This window comes from Prunus mume, linkage group LG5 (genome assembly GCF_029339155.1).
Source record: "Prunus mume cultivar Tortuosa linkage group LG5, ASM2933915v1, whole genome shotgun sequence".
Lineage (NCBI taxonomy): Eukaryota > Viridiplantae > Streptophyta > Magnoliopsida > Rosales > Rosaceae > Prunus > Prunus mume.
This window is the reverse complement of record NC_142702.1, coordinates 3,458,222-3,483,415: the sequence shown is the minus strand read 5'-3', so window position 1 is coordinate 3,483,415 and position 25,194 is coordinate 3,458,222. Positions and strand designations below refer to the sequence as shown.

Sequence of the window (25,194 nt, the reverse complement as noted above, 5' to 3'; positions counted from 1 at the left end):
GCAAAATACCCTATATTAATTTGTTGAAAAAGGAGATTAGTTTGGGCATGTTAAGCACATTGATGGATTAAAGAATTTAAAAGGTTTGTGCACTTTTGAATTAAAGAATCTAATTCAAGGGGAAGGGGTTTGTTTTGTAGACAGTAATGCATTCAAGGTCGTAGGTTTGATTTCCCACTCTATAAATATCGCTTTTATTAAAAAAAAAAATAGGGGAAAAAATATTTTAATTCAGGGACTAGTGCTCCAATTTACTCTATTGTTTAACGTGTACATCACCCCCTTTAATAGTGGATCAAGATTCAAGTGCAACTATGGTCCTTGTACGTTTAATTTTTGCAAATTGCAATAAATAATTATATTATATCATAGTAGAAGAAGATTAGTAAACAAGGTAATTTTCTGTTAACCAAGATTCACCTCCCTTTAATAGTGGATCAAGATTCAAGTGTTTCTCTTCCTCAAGCTGTAGGCCCTCCTTTGTGACCAAACTGTCCTGTTAACCAAGGGTAAAACTGTTCGGATTTCTACCTGTTTTTAACAGCCACCAGTTCTACCTTGATTAATTCATAAATAAAATGGTCTTTAACGTTTACGATTCTCAAAAAATAGAAATTTTAAATGAGTATTTTTTACACCAACTGCCTTGATTTTAGTGAGTTAATTTTCAGACATTAACTTGAATTTCAACACAGGATTATTCTCTTCCAAATCACAGCTCGGCCTCTTCAAACAATACCAGTGTGATAGAAACGGGGAAAGGTTGTTACTCCAACGGATAACCATGCAAGTTATGTAGAAGTAATGAAATGGAAACATCATGAGGCTTGAAATATCAAACGTTTATTTATGTTACACAAACAAGATACTGGATATTCATTGACCATCGATAGAAGCATAAACGAACCATCACGCCTCCAAAATATAATGCCTTTTTGGTTTTGCTTATGCCTAAATCTAATCCTTACTGCACAAATACAAGGCACTCCCTATGAACAGCCATAGAGCCTCCTCCGAGCAACCACGATAAGGCATTTGTGAAAATCATCTGTACAAAAGGGTAGAAACAATTTACACAGGGTTGATCATTTTCGAAAAAATTCCTGATTGCTCCCCATTTCAAAAGGTAATTGTTATTTTCAGCATTGGCTTTTTCCTACTAAGCCTATGACATTTCCCCAGCAATCACCCTGGCTCCAGACTGAATTAACAAAAATGAAAGAATTTTTGGTGAGTAGTTGATAAGTTTCAACATATTAATAGACAATACTGACTGTTAACTCTCGAGTGATGTTTTCACCTTTTGCTGGCTGCTTGATCCAGGGGCCATTCATTATGTTCAAAATGCTGCATGCTTCACTGTAATCCAGATCTGGTAGCAACTTTGGGGTAAGCAAGAAGCATCTGAACAACATGGCACAGAAACCAAAACTTAAGTCACTTTTTACAATTGGGAAGTCAGGCATACGAGAAGCAGAATGCGCTTTGTCAACTCCAACTTATACGGAGTCATATATTCTCAATTGCGTCATTGCTTACACAATCTTGCAATTCTTTTGCTCACATTAGAAGAAGAAACTGTGTTGTTAACCTAAATTATGTACCATGTAAATGATTAGGTTATCCCTCAGCATTCTGGTGCAAACAGCAACACCATTTAAGGAGCAGGTAAATGTGATGTACACACTGAGAGACAGACTACAACAGAGCGCTATTACATACGAAAGGTTGGTGATTATAGCACCCAATACTTGTACAAGAAGTTTCATTCTTGTTCCCATTTTGTTATTTTGCACCTTCTAAAACAGATCAAAATAGAGAGAACGCAGGCACCAAAAAAATAGACAGATAACTATGGCAAATTATGCATAGTGCTCTTACTGTGGTGTATTTGGTTGGGATGCTGCTCTTACTAATTGCTGGAACATCTTTCTCTCATTTATAGGATCCATCCCTGAGAAAATATTAAACGCCGCAATGATTTTTTCTGAGATAGATGGAACTTGATGTGAGGAAAGAAAAAGCAAAAAGCAATCTGTTGTGCAACCAACCTTGATTTATCTCATCAACCACCCTAAATGGGCAATTTGTAAGGTCTTGAAGAGAAACAAGATAAAGTATAGTTGAAACTGAACGCTCCTACAAAATGGGAAGTTTGAGGCACAATAAGGTAAAACTGTTGTATTTGAATCAAGAACTCAAGAATAGTTAGTGTAATACCCCTCCAGATTGATGGTGGGCACTGAGAACTTGTAGCTGCCCTGCTTGTCTGATGACCATAAAGTCAAAACAAATTTGTGTGCAGTAGATACGTATTAACCAGAATTTCACATAACAAATCAAAAGCTGTGAATTCATAGCATCATAGTGGAATAGCAGAAAGTTAAAATCCAGCTATTATTTCCTATGGTAGAATTTCATTTAAGCAGGATATCTATACTATATGTATAAAATGAACTGGATTGGAAAAGAAAAGCAGGCAGTTAGTGGCACTTAAATACCTCTAACAAGCTAGTTGGTGCCCAAAGGTTAAGTTTTTATATATCCTTCAAACACTATCTAAACTATCCACTTTCCAAATTCTTACAAAAAAGTTTCAGAATTAGTTTCTTTTTCTCGAAAAAGTAATTCATAACTGAACTGATGCTAAGTTTTGGACACCCACATCAAACTTCACAAATTTTTCAAAAGGGGGGTTTCACTTCTCTATATTTAAGTAAATAAAAAAAATAACTCTCATAAATTAAACTTCCAAATTTAAATGTCTAGTAGCACCATGAGAGAATATCAGCAGGTCACCTGAATTTTACTTTTATAAGTATCCCAAATTGATCGAAGTCCATTTCATGCTCATCTGAGAAGAAACATTAAATAAAAGGGGGACATGAAACAAATAATAAAAGACATTTTCTTCCACAAAAAAAGAAGACATTTTCTAGAAATTGTAATACTGAGGTACCCAATGAAACTTCCCCTGCAACAGCCATTTCTTGGAAGTTCCAACTGAAAGTCTCATTTATCTGAGCAACAAGGTTTCTTAATGTTGGAAGCCAAGTTTCCTACAAATAATTTAAAATTAGGAAACTAAAAAAAAATATCCACATTAGAAATATACTGATGAAAGTGGGCAAATATGCACAGAAACATTCAACATGAAACAGAGAAAAAGGAGGAGAGGGAGGGGGGGGGGCGGGCGGGGTGGGTTGTTTGTGGGGGAAGAATACAAAAGTACTTTGACACTGATGTTTAGATTAAAAACCCTTCATTACCACTGTTGATCTAAAAAGTTATTCAACTTGACCATCTTGGTAATACAAGTGAGGACTGGAAATGTGAAAATTTGCTCAATGCCTTTGGAATTTGTTGTTTGTTGCAACTAATAAATTGTGGCAGCACAAAAGAACCGCAATTTCAATGGAGGATGTAAACTGCATACAAGCTAACGTTACTCTGAGGACAGATTGTTATGGTATGTAGAATAAGAACGCAAATGCGATACGCACTTAGCCATAAACATGAACAGTAGGTGTCGTGTTAAATAAACGTTATGGACTGCTTCTTGAGAAGTTTAAATGTGAAAGAATATTTCAATTACTTTTTATATGATTAGCGTCCATCATATTTCCTTTTAGAAGTGGCAATAAGGGATGTTTACAAGGATATTCTGGATTGGATCAATTGACTAGAGATTATAATTCATTAAGGAGCAGTACATTGTGGTGACTCTGGGTAGAGTGGTTACAGTGTGAGATCAAATGGCCAAAATTTATTGTCAGGTGTTCATCTAGGAGACCAACAGAAACTTCACAAAACACTCATTAAGGTAACACCCAAGCTTCACTAACCTCTGATTTGACCCAAAAAAAAAGGCTCCACTCACCTTAAGATTATCTACTTCAGCTATACATCCCCTAAGCTCTGCTTTATCTGCTTCCAACTTTTTTGCCTTATCTTCTATCTGCAATATAATTGCAATTTCCGGTGAGGAAGTAAAGAAGAAACAAGAAAAGAAAAGGAAAAACTAGCAAAGATGGCAGAAAATTACCTGGCGCTGGCGGTCTTCATATTCTTTCAGTATATTGTGATTTAGGAAAAGAATAGAATTAGCTTGAGAAATATTTTCCTGTATAGCAGCCTCCAGTTCTTCAATTGTAGTGGGCATCTAGACATAAAAATATAAGATATTATGTCACATTACTCATATGATTAGAAGCAATAAATAGTTAAATTTGAATAACATAATAAGCCTGGAAAGAGGGGAAAGACAAGACAAAAGACAGAAGACAGAAGATAAGATGTTTTATATGGGTTGCCCATTAGGTCCATGCTCATATGCAAGGAACATAAATACTATAAGCATAATATGAAGTGCAATCACTGAGGCCTCTGTCCAAATTCCACTTGGCTCCGTGTTTTGATACTTGCTTTCATACAACTTTTACAGATCCAAATAATGGCTTCCTACTCCATATGTAATTTCACAATAAACATATATACACAGATGTATATGTTGTCATTCTGATATATTTCAATATCCTGAAGAATGACCTACTGGAAATTCTAAGCATTGGATGCCACAAAACAGGTAATGACTGAGCACCTGACATAAAAGTTTGGGGGTTTTTTAGTAACAAAAACTTTGAACCCCACGGAAGTTTTTGCAATTGATTTTTTATTTATTTTTTGGTTACATCAATTAACTCATATATTACAACGCATTCAAACAGAAGTTATCTTTCATGTCTAGTTAACTCATTATATAAAAACCTCAACAAATGCCTTCTCTAGTTCTGGAGTGATCCTGGCAATTAATTCTGCATTCTTCTTGGCAACTTCAAGTTGCTGTCGGAAATCCTCTACTGCCTTCTTACCTGGACAAGAAGCAAAATGGTAATAAGCAGCATTTCCTAAATTATGTTTTTTTTGTCATTCATACAGTAAATTACTTTACAACACAATAACAAAAGTAAAACCAAAGTTATGCACAGATCAAACAGTTTAAACCAAGTTCTAGTGATGGACGAGTCTCAAAGAAAAATGAAAAGCTACTCACACTCCTCAAGATGCAAGGCTGCTTGAAGAGCAACTTTGTCATGCTGCTTGATATTGACCTCCATTTCTTTAATCTAACAAATGAGAAACAAGCACATATCAAGTAATTAGCCTGAAAATATATGTATAATGCAATATTGTATAATAATAACCTTACAACAACAGAAACATGACATCTAAAGATATTTAATCAAGCAAAAAATAATTCATTAGAACAATACGAGGAAACTTTTTTCACTTGAAAAAACAAATATTTGAACTACTCAGGCCTAAAACTTCAAGGGAAAAACAAATCCACTCATTTTTACATCCTACCTATAAAAAAAAGTAAAACATTAAAAAAATACATTCACTTTAGTTTTATGATTGAATTTTAATAGACTTCCCATGCCTACTTGTGGAGAAAGATGGAGCGACTAATTTACCTTGCATTTAAATAGCCATGCAATATAAATATCTTGAGTTTAAGAAACATTGTGTAACAGATTGCCTGAACAAAATGAGCAAGAAGCCTTGTTTCGTTGGAACACTACAAGAGGATCCAAGCCAACATGACAGAAGAATACTACAAAGATGGTGTCTACATTACCACAACTTTCAAAACTCATAAAAGAAATCTGGAAAAATATATCCTATCGAAATTCATGCCAAAGCCCACTTCTTGGATCTCATATATCCTTCCTACATTTGTCAAGGATCCAAACAACATTTTTGCACTCACCCCGAATCATCATCAACAATTAAACCACACACATACCCCTTTCCTGCCATATGAAAGAACAAAATACAGGTATCTAAAGCAAATCAACCCAGAAGAAAAGTATTCAAAGTTGTCAACATGGTAACGCAAGCCCAACTATGAACTGGCAGCAGCTATTAGTATATTTCTGGATGCAAAGGATATCCATAAAAACTTGACAGTTTCTCTTACAAAAGCTGAGATAACAACGGACTAGTAAGCCAACATATGACAAAATCTATTTCTCAGGAAACAGAAAATAACGCATATCTACTGCACAAATAGATAATAGTTCCTTCAGTTGTTAAATTGTAAAGAGAGGAAGAAAAGACTTGGAAAAGAAAAAAGAAAAAAAAATCATATTTCACAACCTATCAATGGTACTTTCAGTAAACTTATTTGTAAATTTGATAGGTAAACGCAGAATGTAGGAAACAAGTAAGGGCTCAAAACAGCATGTTCTGGACCATCATAGAAATTACCTTTGCATCAAACTCAATGACCCTCATGTGTTTTTCAGCAAAACTCTGTTTTAAAGAAACAGCCTCAGCAAGCAGACACTGAAAAATAGACAGAAAAGTTAAAAGAATGAAGTAACCAAATCCTGAAATCCTTATTTCTGTGCCAAACATTAGTGTATGGCTTAATTTAGATTTAAATCTTGTCACCATCAGAATATCATAACGAAAGTTTGACCAAAACCTGACCTTAATTTCCATCACAGAATGGAATCGGTCAATGTTATGTTTTGCAGCTTGTTCATTGAGCTTTGCCATAACAGTATCCAGGTCATCCTCTTTCTCCATAGATTCTAATTTCCTTCTCCTTTGTACTAAAATCACCACAGTACATTCCAAAATTAAAAAAATAAATGAATTTAAAGCTTCTCAAATAGCAAATTTCTAAATCATTATACTTACCAATACGGTTTTCCATTTCACGCCGTTTTTTCTTCTCATCCTGTACAATTCTGATAATCCCCTCCTAAAAAAATATATTATGATATTCTGCATAAGTGAAGGAATTGCATGCCTAACCGAACTTAGTTAATAAAAGATTGAAGACTATACCGAGATGTTCCCCCAAAAAAAAAACAAAACGCTTGTACAAGAAAGATTAAATTATAGGCAGTATTACTGTATAGGTTATTAATAATAACATTAATGTCATTACCCTCTGTTTCTGAAGTTTAGCTGCTTCCTCTTCTGCTTGTCTTTCTTCAATCTGAAGCGATCTAATGCTTTCCTGTAAAGCAGTAACATATTCTTGAAGCTCCATTCTTTTGGATTTCAGTGACTCAACTTCCCCAGTCTCCAAACCTGAAAGTGAGAATTGAGACCTCAAAGTTTTACCAGTGAAATTTTTGGATTGTGTTAATAGATAAAAAAAGGTCAGTAGAAAGATACCACACAAAAATAGTTGAGAACGTTTCACTGGTTCTACGCTTCCAGAAACATGACCACCGTATCTAGATACTGACCACTGATAGTGATTCTCTGGAGTCCAAAAATCTAATATCCCCAACTTTGAAACCTTATCAGCCTTCTGATCAGTTTCCTTGGACCCAATATACTGAGAAAAAAAAAAGGAAAGAAACACAAAAACATACATACTTTTGTATGAGAAAATATGCGTGTATATATACAGAGACATACAAGTTAAGTCAAAATACTAAGTACTAACTGACAATTTCAACTTCCTAACATCATAGGGTTGACCTTAGGGGTCGTAATTGGTGTTAAGGTGCTGTGTCATTTCATGTTTGTGCAGTCGACTACCAGTAAATCCTAATGCAACCTGTTTAATTAATGTGTCAAATTACTCAACATTAACCCACCCGAAAGTTACCTCAATTTCTAACCAAACCAATCACTTATAAATAAGTTAAAGAATAAAACCCAAATAATCAAGATGGTAATAAGGGTTAATTTCAGTTTGGTACCCTGAAGTTGTACCCTTAAGGCATGTTTGTCCATGGACATTCAATTTTAACAACGCAGTGCCCCGGTATTGAAAATTTGTTGCAATATGGTTCTATCGTGAAATTGACTGTTAAAAAATATGTTAAGTGCTGACATGGCACAATTGGAACCCAGTTTTTTGTTTAATTGAAATAAAATACTATTAAAACATATCGGGAGGGCTAGCCAGCCGACGCCACGCTCCTCACTCTCCTCGACAACCATCACCGAACCATAGCATTGGCCCCACTCTCACGGCCTTGGACTCGTGTCCCAAACCTCTCAAAATCATCAAGCTCGGCTCCAGAACCGGTCTCGTCAAAATCGCCGCAGCCGTCACGCTGGGCCTTGGTGAGTGAGTGAGACGTGGGGAGGAACTATGGCATGGAATTTGGCGACATATTTTTGCCTAGAGAAAGAGTTGCAGAGAGAAAGTGAGAGTGCGATGAAGTTTTTTTTTCGTTGCCTTTTTTCAGTTTTTTAATATTGAATCATTATTAATTAAATATTTAATTAGAGTTTTTTAATAATAATTTTTTTCAATTAAACAAAAAAATGGGTCCCACATGCGCGACGTTATCACTTAACATATTTTTTTAAACAGTCAATTTAACAATAGAACCACATTGCAACAAATTTTCAATACCGATACCCGGGTACTGCATTGTTAAAATTGAAAGTGCATAGATAAACATGCCTTAGAGCAACTCCACCCACTTGCCCTTAGCCATGGCAAGGGGGGAGCTAGGGCAGTCACTATTCACATGAATAGTGGTTGCCCTTGCAAATAGTATTTTGTGTTTCCACCCGTTGCCATGGCTAAGGGTAGTTACTATTCATTTTTTTGTTTTATTCACAAATTTTTTCACCTCAATAATTAATTTCGATAATATTTTCGAATAAGATTTCCGGGTTCCTACGTGTCAAGACTATTCATAATCGGATAAGATTTTTGGGTTCAAATTTCGGATGAATTTCAAAATTCAAAATTCAAATAAATTTTTGGGTTCAAATTCCATTTTCCCAACTCTGAGAATTTTCCACCAACTCGACAATGCCATTTCCGTACGAGTCGACCTCAGAATTTTTTCACAAAATTCAGCTTGAATTTTTTTCCACATATGGAAAAATTTCATCTCATTGACTGTCACGGGACAATGACAAACTTGGAGCCAAGCCTCACACAAAGAAACATCTTCCATGGTGCTCCACGCCCCTCCGGTTTCGATAGAAGAAGCCATAAAAATAAGAAATAAAAATACAAGGTGAAAGAGAGGAAAATGTTGAGTGAAGAGTGAATAAAATGTTGAGTAATAGTAGAAGTAGAATAAAATGTATGAGAATTTGTGTTGAAAATGAAGGGTATTTATAGGTATTTATAGGAAAAAAAAATCAGAATTTTTTAGTATTTTTTTAAAAAAATTTCGATTTTTTTTCATAATTTTATTGCTGGAAAAACACCAGCCGTTGGATGAGGATTGGAGAAGCAAATCGAGCACTGGGGGCGTGACACGTGGCTTCCAACCGTTGGAGCCGTGTTGCTGATGTCACGCTGGTTTAAATTTTTACCGTTGGCGCGTGCATTGCGCGCCAACGGTAAAAATTTAATCCGCCCAGACGTCAGCGTCGCGATGACGTCACAACCTCGACTTGAACCTCAGGCCAGACCGAGTTCGTGGGACCTGTTAGGATTTTGGCTCGTCAAATATGTCCTAGTTGGTTTAGGATTGTTTTAGGAAAATTAGAGGTATACCAATTCTTGTCCTAGAGGATTAGGAAAGAATTTGTTTTCCTTATTCAATTCAGGTTTGGATTTCTAGAAGTCTATTAGGATTTGGATAAGTGTAATTTCCTAATCTACTTAGGAATAGGAATCCAATCACCTTGGGACATGTAAGCCAACTCTATATCTATAAATAGGGTGTGGCAAGGCTTATTTTAAAGAGAGGAAAAACAGCCAGAGACAGCCAAGAGTTTTGAGATTAGTTCTAGGGTTGCAAAAGTTCGTAATCTCTATTATTAATCAAAGGAGCGGTGATTTCTCTACCTAGAGAAATCACAACTGACGTAGGCAAAAGTTCTGCCGAACCAGTATAATTCTTGTGTGTTTCTAAGTGTTCTAATATTTGCTAGTTTAGTCTATTGCCGTCGGTTACATCAAAGAACAAGATCTAGAAGGCGAGTTATTTTAACAAGTGGTATCAGAGAGCCTAGGTTAAGGGGTTCTATGATGTCTAAAGGGAAGATGAATGCGGATCTAGGACTGTGTTAAAGCCCTTTGACGGCAAGGATGACTTCACGGATTGGCAAAGGATGATGAAGAACGTCTTGATCTGCAAGATTTGGATGATGCACTCAGCGGTGAGAAGCCAACAGCATGACAGACACAGCATGGACTAAGGTTCTCAAGAAAGCCAAGAGTTCCATCGAGATCCATCTTACAAGATCGTTCGGTCACACATCACGAGAAAAGATGACTGCCCAAGAAGCATGGGAAAAGTTGGAGAATGTTTATATGGGCAAAATGTCCAATAAACTTTTTCTAAAGGATGAACTATTCGGACTTATTTGGAAGAAGGAGGTGATATTGAAGATCACGTATGCAGGTTTCAAAATTGCATAACTAATCTTGAAGGTCGAAGAAACTTACAAAGATGATGATATGGCTATCATCTTGCTCGAGGTCTCTACCTTCGTCTTTCAAGCACTTTCGAACAACTCTAATGTTTGGAAAAGAGTCCGAAGCTTGAAGACGTGATTCAAGCTCTTCATCATATGCTAAACTAGATGATATAAGAAAGCTCTCAAGGCCTTTATGCCAAAGGCAAGGAGAGGGGGCGGGAAAAGACAAAGGAAGAGAAAACAGCAACATGAGGTAGGTCAAAATCCAAGAAGAAAAGGAAAAGAAGGAAGGTTGCTTTGAATGTGGTTCAGCCGATCATTGGAAGAGGCTGCAAGATTTGGAAGAGAAGAAAGCCAAGAGGAAGGAAGCTCGGGTTGACTAGTGCGATCACCGAGCATGAGAGTGACGGGAGCTTCTTTCAGTAACATCGCTCCAAGGCTTTCTAAATTGGATTTTGGATACGGATGCACTTTTCATATGTGTGCGATAAGAGAATGGTTCGATACTTACAAAGAAGTCAGCGGGGAAGTTTTAATGGGAGGCGATTCTTCATGTCCTGTAAAGGAATCACTGTTCAAATCAGAATGTTTGATGGGATGATACGAGTTTTGGGGAGCGTTAGATATGTCCTAGACTAAGAAAGAATTTGATTTCCTTGGTACTTTAGATGAGGCGGCTATGGTACGAGTCTAAAAGGGAAGACTCAGGTAGCCAAAGGATCACTTGGTGGTAATGCGGGGTGACCTACAACCCAATAAGTCGTATAAGTTAATTGGGACCACTATAGTTGGAGGAGCATTTGTTTACGTAAATCAAGGTATAGAAGACAAGACTGAACTCTGCATCATAGGCTTGGGCACATAAGCGAAAGGGTTGCAAGAATTACACAAGGAAGGCTGTTGGAAGGCGTGTCATCTTGCAAACTGGACTTTTGTGAATATTGTGTTCTTGGAAAGCAAAGGAAGGTATCATTCACGAGTAGCAGTCACGGATAACGAAGCAAGGAGCAACTCAGCTATATTCACTCGGATGTTTGGGGTCCTGCACCAACCAAATCAAATGGTGGAGCTAGGTATTTTGTTACTTTCATGGATGATTTTTCTAGGAAGGTTTGGGTTTATTTCATAAGCAGAAATCTGAGGTTTTTGCAAAGTTCAAGGAATGGAAAGCAGAAACCGAGAATCAAACTGGAAGAAAGATCAAGTACAGAAGTGACAATGGAGGTGAATATACAAGTAATGAGTTTACTGATTCTCGCAAGGAAGAAGGCATCACAAGGCACTTCACAAAAGAAGAATCCCCAACAAAATGGAGCTGTGAGAGGATGAACAGAACTCTCATGGAGAGAGAGAGAGCATGCGATTTCATGCGAGGATTGCCGATAGTTTTTGGGCGTGTTAATCATGCAAGTTATTTGATTAACAGATCACCATCTACTGATTCTTGGTTTTAAGAGTGCAGAAGAGGTATGGTCTAAGAAGCCGGTGGACTATTCCAAGCTCAGGGTATTCAATTTGTAGTGCTTATGCACATATTCCAAGCGATGAAAGGTCCAAGCTCAAACCAAAGTCTACACATTGCATATTCTTAGGTTTTGAGAAAGGAGTAAAGGGTTTCAAGCTTTGGGATATCAACAACAGGAAAAAGGTTGTCACCGAGATGTTGTCTTTAATGAGACAACCATGCCTCTGAATAAAGTCGAGAGCGTAGGGAGAAGAAAGACTATGCTGAAATTGAAGCAACAAAGATTCCGTTAATCAGTTCAGATGAAGAAGCGGCTCAGGTGGAGCAAATTGAGCAAGATGCCGAATCTGATGGTTTTGAGGAAGAAGATGAGCATCAACGTCGTTCACCAGTTAGGAATCAGGTGGAGCAAGAAATAGGGCAGATTGAAGGCACTCTAATCCGCCAGACATCCCAAGGGGTTAGAACTCAAACCAACAATCCACCTACATTCCAGAGATGCATAGCACTGGACAAACCTAATCGAAACAAGAAGAAACCCGACAGGTTTGGGGTTGACCAAGACGAAGTTAATTATGCTCTCAACATTAGTCAAGGAGATCCAACTACTTATCGAGAAGCTATAGCAAGTGATGAGCGAGATAGTTGGATAAGTGCTATGACAGAAGAAATGGAGTCTCTTTACAAGAACTCTGTTTGGGAGTTGGTTCCTAAGCCCAAAGACAGAAAGCTAGTTGGATGCAAGTGGGTATTTAGGAAAAAGGAAGGACTACATGAACAAGATGCCGTGAGACTCAAAGCAAGGCTCGTGAGATTGTTAGGATTTTGGCTCGTCAAATATGTCCTAGTTGGTTTAGGATTGTTTTAGGAAAATTAGAGGTATACCAATTCTTGTCCTAGAGGGATTAGGAAAGAATTTCAGTTTTCCTTATTCAATTCAGGTTTGGATTTCTAGAAGTCTATTAGGATTTGGATAAGTGTAATTTCCTAATCTACTTAGGAATAGGAATCCAATCAGCCTTGGGACATGTAAGCCAACTCTATATCTATAAATAGGGTGTGGCAAGGCTTATTTTAAAGAGAGGAAAAACAGCCAGAGACAGCCAAGAGTTTTGAGATTAGTTCTAGGGTTGCAAAAGTTCTGTAATCTCTATTATTAATCAAAGGAGCGGTGATTTCTCTACCTAGAGAAATCACAACTGGACGAGGCAAAAGTTCTGCGAACCAAGTATAATTCTTGTGTGTTTCTAAGTGTTCTAATATTTGCTAGTTTAGTCTATTGCCGTCGGTTACATCAAAGAACAAGATCTAGAAGGCGAGTTATTTTAACAGGACCCACCCCCGGGGCCTTGGCTCACTGCTGGAAACAGCTTTTTTTTTTTCCCCAGCCTTGGGCTCAGCTCCTTGCTGGAGTTGCTCTTAAGGGTACAACTTCATGTACCAAACTGAAATTAACCCTAGTAATAAACCAATAGAAATTATCCGATATAAAACGACCCATACAACACATATGCTTATCATGGCAAATTCGATCTCCTCATGTTTGACACTAACCCAACCTGTTTACTATTTGTGTTACCCAATCATGCCATATAGGCATTTGTGTCCAGTATGGGTGAACCCAAACCCATTAACTTCTTGTCAGGTTCGACTCTTGTTACAAGGTTGTGTCCAAAACTTCCATCCTAGCTAAAATGACCAATTGCCCGTATGTTTAACACATTATTTGTAGATTTTATAATTTTTTTGCCAATATACAAGGAAAGAGTAAGCTTGGGATGCATACCGATCTATCCAAACCGAATTGGCTAGTCAAAACCTCCTTCACAGCAGTAGGAGCACCAAAAACTTGGTCAAGCCGTGAATAAATGCCCAGTGCACTCATCTGCTTAAGAGAATAAAAGAAAACAAAAATAAAATAAAATACTAAGCCTAGTTCAAATATTATATGAAATACGGCACCGGCGGCACATACCTCCTCAGAAATTTGAAAGGCTTCTGTCTGACAACCTCCATGTCCCACATAATTTAAAACCGGAACATCAAATGGCTTCAGATTTTTTACCAAAAAGTCACGATCACGAGAATCTTGAGTTATGAAAGACTACGGAACAAGAAAAATAAGATCAACAAATAAGGATTTTCAAGCTAATGAGTAAATAAGTGTTAATGTAATATGAGGTACTATTTTATCAAAAAAAACATAGCACCACCCACTATCAAGTGCTTATCCGAATTACAATTGCACAAGTTACCGGCACATAAAAGGTGAAATCCAGCCACAAACGGCTAGGGAGCAGGATGCATGTCCACCAATGTATACAGAAACACACACATGGGGATATATATATATATATATATATAGAGAGAGAGAGAGAGAGAGAGAGAGAGAGAGTAAAAAAGTATGAAGAATTGACTAAATTCTGATAGGAGATACCACTGCCCAAACTTAGGGAAGGAGTTAGTTCATGTATAAAGTTAATCTATGGCTTCATAGTCTTTTTTTTGTCGATAATGGAATAATAGGTCTGAGCAGTGCAAAGTTAAGGTTTAATTCCTGGTTAGAAGAAGCGTTGGGGAAAAGGTTTTAGCACAAATGCATCCAGACTCATCTATGAGGTCTCATCAGGTGAATATGGCATGTCAATAGATTGCAAAACTATGCATTAGTTAAGTTAGATTAGCATCTCCCCCTCAAATTTTTAAAAATTGTATACAAAACTTTCCAGCTATTGTATCGTGTTCTTTCTACGTCCCTCCATCTAATTTCCCTTGTGTACAGACCTTTCTCGAGCACTTGAGGTCTCCAGATTTACAAAACAAAAACGTTGGTCAGATACCTGGTGTAAACCTTATAAAAAACAAACTTGAAAATGCTTAATTATCTAGGAGTCCAGAAGCCTGATATTTGATGTTAGGCAAAACATTTTTGTTAGTAAATGTTAGGGAAGAAATTAACATGGCTTGGTGCATTCCTAAAGATTGTTTGGCTTTGCTTTCAGCCAATTTTGATGCGCTGGCAAGGGGAAGAAAGCCAAAATCCTTTGGGGTTGCCTGGTGCAGGCAATGCTATGGAGTATTTGGATGAAGCGTAATAGAAGAATTTTCGATGTTTACAAGGGGGGTGGGGACGACCAAGTTATGGAACAGAATGAAGTTTTGGGTTGGGCAGCTTTGTGGGCCTCTGTGACTCCTGTCTTTAAGGATGGGGCGTATGCTTCCATTAAGGAGAGACTTGAAAGCAGCTATTATGTGATTTGAATCTAAGGCTTCTATTGTTCTCTGTTTTTTCTGTGTTTTGCTGTTCGCTGTCTGTTTCTCTTTTAAAGCTCTTGTTTGTGTTGTTCTAGGCCTTGTGGATTTCTTATCCACCTGTACATTCCCTGTTCTTATTTGAACATATGAAGTTTCTTTTCAGAAAAAAAAAAAATTGTTAAGCAAAATATAAAATAACAGAAATATAATTACCTTCCAGATGTAATATGGAACATGACCATCTAAGTAGTCAGCGTGAAGCCGATCTGACACATTGACCTGAATTTGCACCCAGAAGAGCATTATCCGTAATTTGTTAAATCACATTCATCAGTAAACACAACATTCTTATGTTTTAAATACATACCTCAAGCAACACTGGGCCATATACCTCCTTATTGAATTCATGACGGTGTTCTTGCAGCCAATTATAAGCATCAAATATCTTATCTGCTCCTGAATTTCGTAGAGTCCGTAAGAGTTTACTATTTTTATTTTCCATCTCCTTCAGCCTGAAAACGGTACAGTGAAAAATATTCAAAGGAACAGTATAAAGGCAATTGTACATCATTTAACCTTGAGGCAGATTTTACTTGTCCGAGCAGTTGATTAGGTGAAGATTCTTTTGATTTAAAAGTTTTTCCTTCTCTGATTTCTGATTCCTCTTTTCATTTGCAGAAACTTCTAACTCCACGATTTGAGCACGTAATCTCATCTGATCAGGAATATTAACTCAGTCACGGGAGGGAAGAACTCAAGCAAATCAAAAGTTTGATAACCCCACAAAAACGGTACAGCATGTTAGTTAAAATTTTTTAAATAAAATAAAATAGATGTTAAATGATTGTTCTGAAGTAATAAGTGTGCTACATTGTAAACTAGATACTATTTGCACCAAGAAAACTTGACACCCCAAAGAAAGGGAATCACAACCACTTAAAACTGGTTCACCTAAAACCAGTTTCATTTGTGTCAACTGGTGAAATTTGATCCATGTATATTAGTCATACATACCAAGGACTGCCTGAAAATATTGACATTCTGACATTCAATTCAAAACTTACAATTTCATCCGTAGGAGGTTCATAAGGAGTCAGATTTTCAAGTTCTAGCTCAGCAGCAGCTAGATCCTCTTTTGCTTTTAAAATTCTTTGTTGACGAGATTCTTCTTGCTTCCTCAAGTCTTCCATTTCTTTGTATTTTTCTTGTACTAGCACCCCCTACCAATATGATACAAAAATTGGAGAACAAAAGAAATCCAATTATCATTCTAATACTAGATAAACCTAAAACACCAATAAAAGGAATCCAGTAGCATTTTAACATACCAAATGGTTTTCTTTCTCCAAAATTTTCATGCGTTTGTTTGCATTCTCAGTAATCATTTTGCCTACTTTTTTACTCTTAGATTCCAATGTCACTCTATCTTGCTTTTGTTTCCTGCAACCAATAAAATAATAAGTATACCAGCACCTAAAATAGGAACAATGTCATTGCAATGATATGGGCTGTATGTATGATCATGTGTGCACACCCCATGTCCTTGCAGAAGAAAATTAAGGGAGGAACAACTTCTTAAACTCAACATTTTCCACAGGTTAAAAATACCATCACAGTTCATATCAATTAAAACTGGCAAGCACAACTTAGTGGTCGAGATAACAAAAGATAGTCTTGTAAGAATTAAATGACCAAAAATGAAGAAATGAAATACAACAAGGATATGCCTGTAGGATCTACATGTTTTGGGTTGGGGTGAGAAGAAAACATAAAATAACAGAAATTTAAAATCCAATAAAAGAACACCTAAAAAAATGGGAATGCACATTGTTACATAAGCATTTTGATGTGGGGAGATACAGCAATACAATCGAATTCGGAACAAAGTTAGTAGAGTCCAGTGAAAGAAAACCAAGAGAAACTCTATAATCCGATTTTCTGGGATTATATTGATAAAAACTGAACACAAAAATCCTAAGAGACTATTTATATTAGGTTACAACAGCCCTGGTATTCTAACCCTTTATTATTATGATACCTAATACATCCTAGCCCAATTAGAACTACTCAAGTAATATACAACATAAAATCAAAGATGACAAATAAGAAGATAATAAAACAACTAGTCCCCAAGTTAACTAGGACCCTAGCCTAGTTGGCTAGCGAGCCCAATCAGTCTTGAAAAGCCTTGTAGATGCTCCAGCATCACATTTGTTCTGAGAGCGTAAGATTTTTGAGCTGCTAATAATGTTAAACATGAGCTCCTCATTGGAGGGGCAATGTCTAAAAAAGATAAGATTACGTCATTCTAATATCCATATGCAAAAAGCTAAAATCAAGATCTAGCATATGGGATGAAACTCGGGCCTTTCCCATACAAAAACCAAAAATTAAAAAGTTGTCCACACACCCAAACCCAAAAGAGTAAAGAAAATATTAAAAACTAACTTCACATTGTGAAAAAAGTTATAAGATTAAGCCCTAGTACTCATGTAGGAACTGAGTACACCACTACATCTCATGAAGGGCATATAATCAAAATAACAGGATTTTTAGTACTTCAAAAAAATGTATGGCAAGCTTAATTATGTCAAGTATCACAAAAATCTGTAACACACAAACCTCAATAAATCAATAAATGACTCTAAAACCAAAAAAAAAAAATGTTGTTTCAATGCACGAACATATTATGCATGACTATAATCAACTAAATGAAGTCACCATACTCAATAGGTTCTCTAAGATCATTTAGAGTTCTTGCAGCTTTATCCAACTTCTTAGTTGCATCCTTTTCCTGCTTCATAGCTTCCATGTATTCGGCCTTCTTCATGTCATACTTTAGCCATGGCAATTTCTTTCTCATGGTCTCAGCCTATAGATGACATCACCAAAGAAAACTTAATTTTGGTTGAGTTTGTGAGAAGCAGAAGGTTTTTAGTCTTCTTTTTTTTTGTTTTTTTGTTGGGGGGGTGGTGGTGGGTAGGGACGCGGGTTAGGAAGGACCGATTTTTTAGAACCAAGGGGAATGGGAGGAGAGTTTATGGGATAAAGTGGGTGTCCGTTTAACCTGCATTTAAGGATCAATCTTTCCATTTATTATGCTCTTAGGGGGTAGCAGCAACCAGCCAGGAATGTGCTAGATTTATCTTTGTGTTTGTTTTTGAATCGGTAACTTATTAGGTTACTTTTCTTTAGCTATTACAGTTTTTGAGGTCAGTCCTGTTTTCTGGCTGGTGAATTAGATTGTGTATTTGTACTGGCCCTCAGTGGATTTGTCCACTGCATTTTGTAAGTTTGACAAATCTTTTTTATAAGAGTTTGTAACTTATCAGAAAATCAAATTGCCATTGAGTGCATGTATGATGATCAACAAAACCGAAAGGCAAACCTTTGCTAGAAGTTCTTCTCTTTGGCGGACACGCTCAACATCTTTCTCTTGTTCAGCATTGAGTGCCTTCATCTGATTCAAAGTTTCTCCATTTTTTTCTACAGCCTAATCAGAAAAGTCAAAAGTCTACATAACAGGATAAAGTTTTATAAAATTGTATTACAGCGAATATTAGAGACTCACTTGCTCTATTCTCTTCCATTTCTTGCTTTGCTCAATAAGCGCACGATGTTGGATTGGCAGTTGAGGATCACCTACAGCCTTTTCAGTCTCTTCTAGAAGTTGTACTGGAGTTAATTTGGCAAACTCACAGACACGGTCTTGTGGTAAAAACTACACCCACCCAACCAAAAAAAAAGGATAAAGAGAGGAAAAATGATCAAAGAGAAGAAAAAGACAAAAACACAGGCCAAAATTCATAATTTAGCTACAAACTTGTTAGCAACAGATTCAAAAGTATCATAAATACAAGTTAAAACCACAACATCCGAAAGAAGAAAAATAACAGGAAATGTAATCAACAGAATGATATAGCGGCAAACAACTCAACAATAAGATAATCATTATATTTACATCCCTAGGCAACCTTTATTACTTCAATACATTTTTACCCATTCTTTTCAACAGAAATTAACTAGAAAAATTTCAAATGATTGAGAATCTTCAATGCAGATGGAATATAAAAAAAAATTCCCCAAGTATAACCAATACAAGTAAGCACACACTCCAATCAAAATTAAAAGAGTGGCATTTGCTAACAGGACACAAGACAAAAGTAAATCTTAATGTAACTAGAACTGTGAAACACAAACAATGGGATGAAGATAAACTTAAAGATGAGGTCTCTTTTAAGTGGTCCTCTGCCTGATAGTTGAGTTATTAGACTAAATCAGTGCAACTTTATATTAATATAAGCACACTCCCCATCTTCTCAACTCTTGTAAGAATAAACTTTGTATCATTCCCATAATATTAAAGACCAAGGCACCAAAAAAATAAATAAATAAATAAAGCATCAATGATGCAGAAGCATCTACGAAGCTCTCTAAGATTACTTAGGCCCGTCAGTCAATTGGGCTAGGGTTCTATTTACTTTAAATTATTAGTTACTTCTTTTGTTTTCCTATTCTTACTAGGATTTGGTTTAATTTCCTGTTTAGGTTTTTACCTTCTTGTGTCAATTAGGTTTTCTATATTCTAGTATAAATAGGCTATTAAGAGACTCTTGTATTTAGTTTTTGTTGATGAATATAATTTCAGACTTTAGTCTATAGAGTTTCTATTGGGATTTTGCCCTAGAACTCAGTTATCTTCATTCCAACTTCGATTCTACTGCTTTATCCTTCCATCCTCGGTATTTTGGGTATGTTTGGTCGCTGGACAGCAGCTTATAGCAGCTGCCCTGCATCAAATTGGTATTAGAGCCTAGGTTAATCCTTGTTCCACACCATGGTTGGACGTGCTAGAGGTCGTGGACGAGGGAACCAAGCCCAACACACAGAGATGGCTGAGATGTGGCGTATGATGGAAGAGTTGTCGAGAGCGGTGCAAGCCCTCCAACGACAAGAACGCGCAGATGCCTATATGGAGATTCCGGAATGCAACCGCGAACCCTTAGACATACCGGAAGGTGGTCGTAAGGATGACTTTGAAGAAAAGGTAAACCCCTTTCATGAAGCTGGAGGCCATGATGATGGTGATAGAGGGGGATTGGAAGGAGCGGTTCGCTCTGATTCTCCAGTTAGTTCCCTAGATTTAGATATTCCCCCCATATTTGATCGTTGTATGGAAGACGACTGTGAAATTTGTTTGAGGTGGAGAGAAGTTTTGATTTTGACAATGTATATGGTGAGAATAAGCAAGATGAATCTAGTGTGATCTTGAAGGTGGTGGATCAAGAAAAGGTTGGGTCTGAACTTTTGAAGGAACACAATCCATACAAGTTTGCAGGCAAGGTGACACAAGAAAGTCTTGAAGGAACCATTAGAGATGAGATGACTTCTTGTGATACTTCTGAGTATGTTGATTTTCTTGGGGTTGATGCTTTTGATTTGAAGATTGCCAAGAACTTCGTTGATCATATCAATCTAATGGCTTTTGGATTGAAGAGTTTCTGGGCTGCGAGGTTGTATACAGTAGATAACTTGAATTGTTCTAGAAGGATTAAATATTCTAAGTATCTATTTCTTTGGAATGGGAAGGTTCAATTTCAAGGCCAAAGTTGTATAGACAATTTATGTAAGTGGAGGTTGTGATTGGGCAGTTTTCAGCAAAAGGTTGGAATTCAAGGACGAATTCTTCACAATCTGGTGGAATTGATGCAAGAACTTCGTTGATCATATCAATCTAATGGCTTTTGGATTGAAGAGTTTCTGGGCTGCGAGGTTGTATACAGTAGATAACTTGAATTGTTCTAGAAGGATTAAATATTCTAAGTATCTATTTCTTTGGAGTGGGAAGGTTCAATTTCAAGGCCAAAGTTCTATAGACAATTTATGTAAGTGGAGGTTGTGATTGGGCAGTTTTCAGCAAAAGGTTGGAATTCAAGGACGAATTCTTTACAATCTGGTGGAATTGATGCAAGAATTTGGAATTCATGGATGAATTCTTCACAATCTGGTGGAATTGATGCAAGAAAATAAACATAAGTATTCATGAGTAGTTCGATATTCAAAATATCTCTTTGTTTGGAAAGGAAGAATTCAGTTTCAAGCTTCTCATGGAGTATATTCAAAATACCTCTTTGTTTGGAAAGGAAGAATTCAATTTCAAGTTTCTTATGGACTCTTCGTTGATAACAGTGTAGACTCAAGGACGAGTCTCTTCCAACCTAGGGAGTTTGATGCAGGAGCATCTACGAAGCTCTCAAAGATTACTTAGGCCCGTCAGTCAATTGGGTTAGGGTTATATTTACTTTAAATTATTAGTTACTTCTTTTGTTTTCCTATTCTTACTAGGATTTGGTTTAATTTCCTGTTTAGGTTTTTGCTTTCCTGTGTCAATTAGGTTTTCTATATTCTATAGGCTATTAAGAGACTCTTGTATTTAGTTTTTGTTGATGAATATAATTTCAGACTTGAGTCTATAGAGTTTCTATTGGAATTTTGCCCTAGAACTCAGTTATCTTCGTTCCAACTTCGATTCTACTGCTTTATCCTCCTATCCTCTGTATTTTGGATATGTTTGGGTCGCTGGACAGCAGCTTAATGCCGCTGCCCTGCATCAATCAATCTTTTAAGGATATCAAATATAGAAGTTTCTACCATCTATTGCTATTCTCCCTAAGTAATTATTCGTCCAACATATACATTGCCTCTCTACTGTACCAAGAAATTTGCATAAGAAGGGGCTACTCTATACAAGGTATGAGGAACTGTTATTCATAATCCAAAAAAGTCATCTTGCACACTTTTTATATAAACTTAATGAATGAGTGAGTGAACTATGAGGAGTGCAATATGACTTTTTTGGAGTGTGCAACAGTTCCCCAATTATAACCTTCAAAATGGTGCCTTTTGAAATATTTATTTTCTGTCTCTGAAAATCAAAGGCAACAAAGAACACTTATCAAGCTAAAAAGTCTGACACACTAATGTACAAGAGTCCAGCAGCTTCGAAAGGAATTTAACCAACAAAAACATGTATGTGTATGTATATCAAAAAGTAAAACTGCATTCAAACATAAAAGATTACAAAATTCATACATGCAATGCTGAGATTGTAATTTTAGAAAAACTCACTTGAGTTAAATTGTTGACTTGGATATTAAACCTTTGAATGATTTCAGCTACATCTTTTTTAGGCACCACTTTTCCTGAAATACAAATAATGATAAAATAGAAGTCAAAGACTTCAGATTATTCCTCTGTCTTCTCAATAAAAACAATGGATAAACAACGCCTCTTAATATGGGTAGATAGCTTGTTTCCTCAATAATATAGGATGAGAGAGAGAGAGAGAGAGAGAGAGAGCTGGACCAATTTTGTACTTTCTTCTTTCTAGATCAAGCATATCATCCAATTTCCTACTTTATTGCATGATAATGGCAAGAAACTTTAAACAAAAATTCAGAAAATGGAAAAAACAAGCACATGTAACATCAGGTAAAAGGAATGCTAAGTAAAGACACAGTATGGAAGCACAAATGTTGAAATGGAAATTAATGTATAAGATAGATTACAGAAACTACTAAAACCCAAGTCATAGCAATAACTATAAAATCATAATTCTATAAAGGAGGGAGCGGGACAAGCCTATGGAGCAAATGATCCTCCTTTTTCTGGGAAAATGTAGGGAATTCTTATTCATGATACTTTTAAGGGGTTAAAAGTAACAAGTATGCTAACATTTTTATTCATGACTAGAAACTACCTCAGGTTTCTTGCTCAAAAAAAGAAAAAAAAAATAAACTACCTCACGTTTCAGCCTTGAGACATCACTATGTTTTGGTTCAAGAAAAATTGTAGACAAAATGGTTGAAGACTATAATCGCTTTTGAGAATTATTCCATGTATTAAACTCCTTACCATTGTATAACCATTCAGATTTGTTACGTGTATCAATCTTACGTATAATAACAATATCCTCCTCTTTAGAATTCCCTCTCAAGGTAATTTTAATATAACCGGATGCCTCCCCACGCTTCACATATGCTCCAACACTGGTCGCCCTCCCAAGTAACTGCACTTAACAAATTCCCCATCTTTATATACTCTTAAAAAAACTTATGAAATGTAATAACATCTGTTACCAGATATTAACTAACCTGAGGCTCACCACCCAGACCCAGTGCTATTGCACACACGAGAGAGCTCTTTCCAGAACCATTTGGTCCAATTACAAGGTTTAAACGAGACCCCGGTTTGCATTTTAAGTCATCAAAGGTCATAAAATTATGGAGCTCAATCTCAGTTATACTTCCCGGCATATAGTCATCTTCACCCCTGTAAGAAAGAGAAGATAATCGTTAAATATTCATGTAGTTGCTGATCAAAACAAGAAAACAAACGAGATAAAGTTTCACTTTCATCTTTTATATAGATATATAAATGGAAATTGAGTATACAGTATATATCCTTGATTTCAAGACAAGGAAGTCAATTCAACATAACCACATAGATGTCTTGTTGTTTCTGCGTAGACTTAGGGTCTCTAAAAGGTCCCAAATGACAAAATTTTAAATCTTTACTACTGTACTACATTTTTTTTAAAACCACACATAAGCATTTAACATTGTAGGGGTGATTTCCTTAATCCTCAGCTTAATTGCTTAACATAATAAGAAAAGACAAGGAAAATAATCAAATGTGTATTTAAATAAATCATTATTGAAAAAGACAAAATTAAAAAAGCAAACATTAATTTTTTTGGTAACCAAACAGATAGTCAAAGAACAAATGCAGTGAAAACGAAAAATCCTAATGCTAAACAAGATTGACAAACAGAGTAACCAAAGGAAACGTTAAAAATTTCAATGTTGAACAAATCTCCGTACCTTGTAATCTTGGGGCGCTTTGCGCGAGGCTCGGCCATTGTCGAATGTTGCCGCGCTACTTTCTGATGCTTTTGAGGTCTATCTGAATTCTGAAACCCTAGGTTCTAATCGATTTAGGACATCGGAGTAAAAGCTAGGGCTTGGAAGTGAGAGAAGAAATGGCGCCAAAAGAGAAAAAGTGGGTCTATGACTATTTATGTAATGGAGAGCTTCACTCGGATACGTGAGGTTTGCTCTTATTCCAACCTTACCTCACATGTTTGATTTATTCCAATAACACCCCTTATTTTTATAGTTTTTCTATTTAAACCCCACACTTTTCTTTCTTCACCCCAATACTTAAATCATTGGGACATTTTGGAAAATACCAAAGGAGAGAGAAATATTTTTAAAAGAAACCAAAATTGACAAAAATGCCCTTATTTATTTTTGGATTTCCTAAGAATCTTTTACATTTGCATGTCTTTGATTTGAAAATTGAGAAGTTTTTTATTTTTTATTTTTAAAGTTTTGGCTTTATAAAAAAGTGAAAGTTTTTTTGTGGCTAAAACCTAAATTTACTTAAATGATTAAGCTCTTAAGTTTTATTATTAGGTAAAAAGATAAAATAAAATAAAAAAGTCATCTAACTTAATACTTAACCCTAATACATTTATACACACCCGACCACTCTTCATGTTAAATTTTATAAAAACACAAACATATGGACACTTGTAACCACTGGAGGAACCTCTTGAGCTTGGTCTCTTCTAGTGAGCTGGCCATTGTAGTATATGCCACTATGAGAATTGATTGGTTTTTTAAGAGAGAGAGAGAGAGAGAGAGAGAGAGAGAGAGAGCAAAGGGATTTTAACAGGTAATAGCTTCAAGTGTTTCTATGCTCTCAAAAAGAAAGCACCAAAGCCGTTGCCTAAACTTTTCTTTGCATATTGGATTTTAATGTTGGTAATGAAAGAAATGGGGCAATTGAGAAAGAAAAAAATTATACATTTTTCACTTCTAACCATGCACAACCCTCATCATCCACTGCTTCTTCATCCCCAATTAATCAAATTCCAGTTACATTCACCCCAAATAAATAAACAAAAAATATGAAAACAGATTGAATATACAAAACAAATTCGGTTGATTTTATTTTATATAACAATTTGGGAAAGTGTTTTGAACCCTATCAAACCCTGGCACCCTCCCATGCCAATTTAACTGTCAACATTTCTC

At 36.2% G+C, this 25,194-nt stretch overlaps 1 protein-coding gene across 1 annotated transcript; it reads right to left on the bottom strand.

Moving 5' to 3' along the window:
* Positions 1–805: 805 nt before the first annotated feature.
* SMC5 (structural maintenance of chromosomes 5) lies at positions 806–24,184 on the bottom strand. The gene is made up of 30 exons (XM_008233263.3): positions 23,977–24,184; positions 23,248–23,425; positions 23,009–23,162; positions 22,223–22,296; positions 18,666–18,815; positions 18,483–18,587; positions 17,821–17,966; positions 16,423–16,534; positions 16,159–16,314; positions 15,688–15,809; positions 15,462–15,606; positions 15,308–15,373; positions 13,815–13,943; positions 13,626–13,724; positions 7,198–7,363; positions 6,965–7,110; positions 6,712–6,775; positions 6,499–6,623; positions 6,274–6,351; positions 5,054–5,126; positions 4,768–4,871; positions 4,046–4,162; positions 3,881–3,958; positions 2,960–3,059; positions 2,800–2,854; positions 2,221–2,269; positions 2,052–2,139; positions 1,882–1,954; positions 1,301–1,404; positions 806–1,201 (listed from the first exon to the last, which is right to left on the bottom strand). The coding sequence occupies exons 1-30, from the start codon at positions 24,012–24,014 to the stop codon at positions 1,140–1,142; spliced, it is 3,156 nt and encodes a 1,051-aa protein (XP_008231485.2). The 5' UTR covers positions 24,015–24,184; the 3' UTR covers positions 806–1,139.
* Between the last annotated feature and the right edge of the window lie 1,010 nt (positions 24,185–25,194).